This window comes from Bison bison, unplaced genomic scaffold (genome assembly GCF_000754665.1).
Source record: "Bison bison bison isolate TAMUID 2011002044 unplaced genomic scaffold, Bison_UMD1.0 scf7180017864498, whole genome shotgun sequence".
NCBI classification, from domain to species: domain Eukaryota; kingdom Metazoa; phylum Chordata; class Mammalia; order Artiodactyla; family Bovidae; genus Bison; species Bison bison.
The window spans coordinates 11,244,713-11,251,831 of record NW_011495057.1 but is presented as its reverse complement, the minus strand read 5'-3'; the positions used below and the strand labels follow the sequence as shown (position 1 = coordinate 11,251,831).

The following is a 7,119-nucleotide window of genomic DNA, read 5'->3' as shown; positions in this document are numbered from 1 at the left end:
CCCAAATTGGGCCCAGAGCCCCCCGGGGCCTGCTTACAAGCCTCTCTCTTCCTTATGCAAACCTCATTTCCTCCACTACCACCTTCTTAAGAAAAGCTCAAAAGGGGAAAGCCTGCAGCTGTTGAAGAAAATCCACTGCTCTGAATATTTTGTTTCAGCCTAAGAGCTGCTGAGATGAAAACTTGTATCTGGTGGGTCCTCTGGGTGGGAGCAGGCCCAGGGAGAAATGCCAATGGATGAGACTTTTAATGGCTTCCATTTTGCTTAGAGTTGAGATTTGCCGGGTCACCCGGGGTCACATAACTGTTCTTAATGGCTGGATTTCTACTGCAAGTGAATCAGGCCTTGGAAGCCAGTTCGAGGCCGGGTGCAGCGTAGGTGGTAGCCAACGTGATGTAACAGGAGCCCATCTCATTTGGTCTTAAGCAAACTCCAAACCAAAAGCTAATGGGAGCTGTTATTTCATTGTCTTCATTACCCCAGGGCCCCTGAGATGGAGGAGTCAAGGAAAAGGTGGGGAAAAAAGGTGGAAACACAGCCTAAAAGCAGGCAAAGCCTTTTTCTTTCCTTTTTTTTTTTTTTTTTTGAGCCAGAATCGGCTCAGTTTTTATCTATGAAGTTAAGGGTAGAGTAGCTGAACCAGGTATAAACTGCCCCCTGCTGTCTGACACAGAGAAGTACGTAAAATATCTTCATTATAAAGAACCATGTTCTGAATGCCGGCTGTGAATCGCCAACAAGCCGGGGTGAAGGCAGGCTGTTGCTGGCACGGGTCACCTGCCTCCTCTGGTGGGAAGATGAAGGGAGGATGAGAGAGGCAGAGGCAGCTCTTATACACAGTACTATTTTGGGGATTTGGAGAGCTGCCTCATTCCACCATCTGCCGCCTTGTTTCTCAGAGTATGTACGGTCTGTGGTCCAGCCCGGTCCACATCACCCGGGAGCTTGTTAGAAAAATGCAGAGTCTCAGGCCCCACCCTTGGTTACTGAATCTGCAAGAAACAAGATCCCCAGGGGATTGAGGTGCACATTTACCCGTGAGAAGCCCTGGAGGAGCTTTTCCGCTAGACAAGGTTCGCTCTGCCCCTAAGGTTTGGATCAAGTCGAATTCAGCTTGAACAGTGAAGAAACACCACTGCCTGGGAGAATGGCATCCTCTAGTAAGATCTCTTACACCCTTACTTTCTTCCTGCTCCTCTTTTCTGCATCCCCATGGATCACCTGCGCCCTCCCTGGGCTGTCCTCCCCCTCTACTTGCCACATTTCAGCAGCATTTGCCAAACTGGTTTCTTGCGAAATCAATCCACGTCTAGCAGCCCCCTGTCGGCTCAGGTCACCCCTCCCCTCCGTCCATCGCAGCTGGTGTCGCGTCAGAGCAGCCTCGGGCCCCTCCGGGTCGCGTGTCGCTAACCCCGCGTGTTCTCTTCTGCGCCAGGTCCGGGAAGAGTGCCGGCTCCTGAACGCGCCGCCGGTCCCGCCCCGCAGCGCAAAGCCTCAGTCCACCAGCCCCTCGGTCCCTCCTCGCACAGCCAAGCCGGCGCGGCCGCAGACTCGCTCGCCCAGCCCCACCTTGTCCTACTATTCTTCAGGGCTGCACGACATGTAAGTCCTATGCCAGCGCCCACTTCCCCCACGGTGCCCTCAGCAGCCAAGGCCCCCGGTCCTTGCAGACAGTGTCAGGGAGCCGGCCCCTCTTCGCGGTGACAGGAAAGGCAGCTTTTTCTCTTTTTATTTTTACTGGACGAGCATAGACCCTGTTGGTTCTGAGCTAGGTTGGAAGAGCCAGTGGCATGAGCAGACTGTAGAGTCTGTGCGGGGTTCGGTGATAAAGCCTAGCCAATGCTGCCCTCCATTCTGACTTCAGCCGAGCAGACAGCAACTTCCAGGGAGACGGGGAATCACAGGGGTTCTGCCTCCACTCTGAATTTCCACCCAGAGCCGGGGTCCCTTCCTGACCATCACTGGCAGACCGTCTTCCATTTCCATCCTCCTGGTGCCCTGAGCAAATGCTTCTGCAGTGTGGCTCATTCCATGGTTGGCACAGGCTGAGAACTTTTTTTTTTTTTTTAGAAATCTTTCATTATATTACATTATATCTATCTCTATGTAACTGTCAACTGTTTCTTATGTCTAGAGAAACAAACTTAGGTCTACCTGCTTCTCTTGGTCAGGCTGTGAAAGCGCGAGGTCAGCCGTGAATGTGCCTCTTCTCTTCTCCCAAAGAGGCGGACTCGGTTCCACCCACTGTCCACCCCACCCCACCTCGGTCACCCAGTCTGAGCGCACTCGGGTTTCATGGTTGTTCTGAAGATAGGGCCCCAGAGCTGCAGGGGATCACACATGCTCCTGATGGGTTACAGTAGCTCTCCTTGGCAGGTGTTTTTTGTTCGCTGGACACTTAAATCTTTATGCTGGTGTTAACTGTGCAGAAATCAAGGCTCGTGTAAGCACTGTATTTGAAACGTTTCTTCCAGCCTCACACCCTCTTGGATGGATAGGTCATCGGTGGTGGTGATGTAGTCCCGCCACTGTAGCACGAGACACCCACTAACTGTTCCCTCACGCCCCCCTTGCCCACTGCAGACGTCACTAATCAGACCCTATTGGTGATAAGCCCGAACAGGACTAAAGATTTTTCTCTTCACGAAGATCCAGGCACTCACTAACAAATGATTTTCTTGTGGTTAAAAATCTATTTGCCATCTCTGCTGTAGCTTATTAAATCAGTATCTTCATATCCATAGTTACTGATGTATTTTAGTACTTTAAAGATTCTTTAAATTTAAAAAAAAAAGTGAGGTTAAGTAGATACTTTTTTGAATTCATGATAAGAAATATTTGCTTCCTAGCATTTTTCTACTCAAAACTGACATCGATAGGCTAAAGCTAGGCTGGATGTTCACTATCACTTTCTCACTCACCCCTCTCTCTGTGTGTTTGGCTTTTAAGCAGCGTCACTAAAAGTGAGACGAGCCCCCCCGAGAGCGCTCCCGTGTCCTGCTACCCGTGTAACCGAGTGAAGGCAGATTCCGGGGACCCCAAGTCCCCGTGCGGCAGCCCCCCTTCTGAAGCTCTGTCCTCCAGGCTCTCGTGGCCAAACCATTACTCGGGAGCGTCGGAGACCCACACCAGGAGCGACTTCCTGCTGGATCCGAGCCGCAGCTACAGTTACCCCCGACAGAAGACGCCAGGCACGCCCAAGAGAAACTGCCCGGCCGCCTTCGAGCTGGACGGCCGCGAGCTGGCCACCAGCCCGCCTGGGCCGGGCCCCGCGGAGCCCGCGGGCTGTCCCAAGTCGGCCAGCTACTGCCTGGAGCGCTCGGGTGACAGGAGCCTGGCAGGCGGGCCGGCCAAGCAGAGCAGCTCCTGCCCCGCCTTGCCCCCCCGGGCCCCGAGGCCGCTGGAAGAGAAAGCGGCCCCGGACACCCCGCCTCTGCCCCTGCAAATCGACGGTGCTGAGGAAGCCCCCAAGTCCGGGTCGCCGGACCTGTCCGAGGACGCGTACTTCGTCCAGAAGGGCGCGCAGGACCTCCTCTCCACGCCCTACCCCTTCTCGTCGCCAATCCACCTGCAGCTGGCCCCCCGCTCCTGCGGCGACGGGTCCCCGTGGCAGCCGCCCGCCGACCTGTCAGGACTCTCGGTCGAAGAGGTGTCCAAGTCCCTGCGGTTCATCGGGCTGTCGGAGGACGTCATCGTGTTCTTCGTGACCGAGAAGATCGATGGCAATCTGCTCGTTCAGCTCACAGAAGAAATCCTCTCGGAGGATTTCAAACTGAGCAAACTGCAGGTGAAGAAAATCCTGCAGTTCATTAATGGCTGGAGACCCAAAATATAGCCAAATAAGCCCAGCTGGCATGGAGCAAAACTGATAACCCCGTTGTGCTAGATGGGACTGGCTGGGACACGGTTTCATGGATTTCTTTTTCTTTTTTTTTTTTTTGCACTAAAAACCTTCGCTGTAAATAGGGATAAGAGAGAACTCTTACTATGCAGATTATGATTTTTGAATGGTGAACAGGCTATTTTGTACATCAATAAAAATGCTGTACAGAACACTTAGAGGTGTGCCTTGTACGTCACTCAACACTCAACAGCTGCTAAAAGACAAAAGGCATGTTCAGAGAAATACTTCTTACCCAAGTAGGTTTATGCAAGAAGGTCTGATATTTATTTACAAAATAGCCAAAGCTGAGAAACACAAGAAATCTTAAACACACACACACACACACTTTTGAACAATTCCCTCCTCTGGGAGAATCAACTTCAGACAATTAACTCTAGTCTGTGCTCTGTTATTTGGACTGCTCAGTGCTAATTGTTTTCCTCTTGTGCCTGAAAATGTTAGTAATATGAAATGACAAAGCAGTGTTATGTGCTTGATGGGATCTTTTCATCAAAAGGCATTTTATCAAGTCTTGTGCTGGTAGAGGATATAAGACGTCCTTAGAAATAATAAATCATGACCACAACAATTTATCTGTAGCTGCTAATTTTATTGAGCAGAGAAAAAATACCCAGACTATATATGTGTATGTATATTTATCTAGACATGATACAAATGTATGTTTTCAACATCCCTATGAGTCTGATCTTTTAGGTAACATCTGTTCACTTTCAAATATCCACTGAAAGTTTGGGGCCATTGATTAAGTCGACTCTTAGGAAGAGTGGACAGAATGATGTCAAAGATTCTCAGAATCCTGTCCCTCGAAGCTCGGTCTTATCAGGCTCCAGCATGGAAAACTTGGAACAAACCAGTAGAGAGTCTGTACTGAAGAATTAAGTTGAATTTTAAACCTGTTACAGGCTGGGTTTTGCATAGAATACTCCTGTGCCCATTCATGTCTGGGGAACTGATCATTTCTGTTGAGTGATAATTCTCGGGTTTGAGGGTGTTCTTCTCCCGGTATCTGGTTATTTGGGGTCTGGAGAGCAGTTTTCAGAGCCATGTCTCATGTTCAACATGCTTTGTGCTTTAGGAGCGCTCGGAAGTCAGACACACCACCCTCTGCTTTGATCTGTGCTACGTCTGTTGCATCATTTTTTAGAGCATCAACAAGAGTACTTGTCTAGTTCGGAAACCTCTTCTTTCCTCTCGTCCAGAGAAAATACATGATTTACCATACTTTCATTCCAACAGTTCCAGAACCCAGTCTGACAGTTTTTGCCAAACATGATTAACTATTCCAAAATACGATGGCATCAATATAATTGTTGACTTTTTGAAGGCATATGAATCTTAGAAACATTTTCCATCTCCGAACAGGTTATCATCCTCAGCCCTGCCTTCCTGAAGTCTGTCCCCACATTCCAGATGGACAGACAGCCACCCAGGTGTCAGGATTGGCTTGTATGTTATTATCCGCTCTTCCTGCTCATCAAAATGAGTCCACCAGTGGAAAGACAAAACCCACCAGTTCTAGTTTTGCAGACCTGTTCAATATGGCTTCATTTCCTGCCATGAAAGATATTTTTAATCCATCTCATTGTTTAGAACTGAGGTGAATTGATACATTGTCTCATTTTCCATCTTAAATCTTTTTTTTAAATAAAGCCTCTTTCCCTTCATATGTCTCTCAAAATGCAAATACTCTAGGTTAAAAGTACCCCATAAAAAGAATACCCTGTAAAACTTGTCAGGCTGGGTCACCTCTTCATAAGTAACTGACAAGTCTGTATAGAAGCTTCCAGTACTGCACTTAGACTTTTCCTGTTGGGAAACCATCCTTCAGTGCCAGGGGCAACCCCTTAGGTAAAGTTAACCTCTCAGAACCTTTCTTTAAAAACAGGAGGCTGTTGAATAGTTGCAAGTTTTCTCTGACAAAATCTTGCTGAACCCATTCGTGAATCCTTACGCCCAGACACCGTTCTCAATTCAGGAGGGAGGAATAAGTAGGTTTGAGTTTACTATGAAGGTCGCCCCACATGAACAACTGATTCTTTTTATCTTTTTTTTCCTTTGGGGAAAAAAAAAAAGTTCCTTCTGCTTTTTTTTTGTTTTTTGTCTTGGCTTATGTACGTTGCGTTTATATTGATGGCAACGTAGAGACTCCTTGAGGGCAGGGATGACATGGCCTTTTAGTCACACACTCACAATTCACTGAGCATCATTTGTGTGCTGGGCACCATGCTAGGATGACTTGACAGGTTGCTATCAAGGACAGTTCCTGCCCTCTTGGAACTCATAATGTTTATATTTAAAACCACAGTTGTTGAGACTGAGTCTGTGTAAGAGAAACGTGAAATCTTCCAAGCAGCTGGATATAGGGACAGTTAAGTGTGCTCTGTCTTTCAAAAAGCCACAGATGGGAAAAATGGCAGCTTCTAGGAAAGGAGTATCAAAGAAACACTACAAGACCATCAGAACTTGGAAAGCGTTGGAGACACAAAACATCTCAGAGCCCTACTGGCTAGTGTTCTTTTTTACTGACTGAAATTTTGTTTTAATTGGTAATAAGTATGTTCTGGCATGTCTGAAGCCACATGGCACCCTGACTAGACAAGGCTTGCATAGCCACAGAGAATCATGACAAGAAATGCAGAACAGGGGTAGGAAGGAGACAGCCCTTCCCCTTCTTGAGCTGCGATTTTGCATTGAAAAGTGGTGTAGAGAGACCCTCACACCCAGAATCGTTTCTAACCAACCAAGTCAGGACAGGACATCTCTGGCAGATGCCTCACAGTCTGTGCACTGACTCCACGGCCTGGGAGAAAGTGTCCAAACAGGACTCTTATTTGGGGTCCTTAAATTCATGGCCAAAATCATCACGACCCCCATCAGAAAGGAAACTCAGCAATAAATCAAACCGAGCAGCGAAAATGTAAAATGTGGGCCTGACTCACACAGGGAGGGCGAACTCAAGCACTCACAGGTCAGTTCCCTCTCAGCATCTCGTAAACGCCTGCATATTCTCTCTCTTTTAAGTTGAGCCGCTCAACTTTATGAACTGTGAAATTTACGTTGAGACCCTTTCAACCCACATATGCCGTTCAAGTTTATGAAGTTGCAGCGAGCTGCCCATTCGACTAAATTGCAGTGTTTATTCTTGTCTCATGTAGAAATAAAACAATCTTATGGGGAAATATTATGACTGTCCATTCCAACTGTTTTCAGACACA

General features: G+C 48.0%; 1 protein-coding gene across 1 annotated transcript in view; it reads left to right on the top strand.

Moving 5' to 3' along the window:
* GAREM (GRB2 associated, regulator of MAPK1) overlaps positions 1-4,224 on the top strand; it is a 234,592-nt gene extending 230,368 nt beyond the window's left edge. Inside the window, exons 7-8 of the mRNA XM_010828995.1 lie at positions 1,436-1,602; positions 2,953-4,224. Coding sequence (XP_010827297.1) covers positions 1,436-1,602; positions 2,953-3,835 — 1,050 coding nt within the window. The 3' untranslated portion in view covers positions 3,836-4,224. The remainder of the gene's footprint in view (positions 1-1,435; positions 1,603-2,952) is intronic.
* Positions 4,225-7,119: the final 2,895 nt, after the last annotated feature.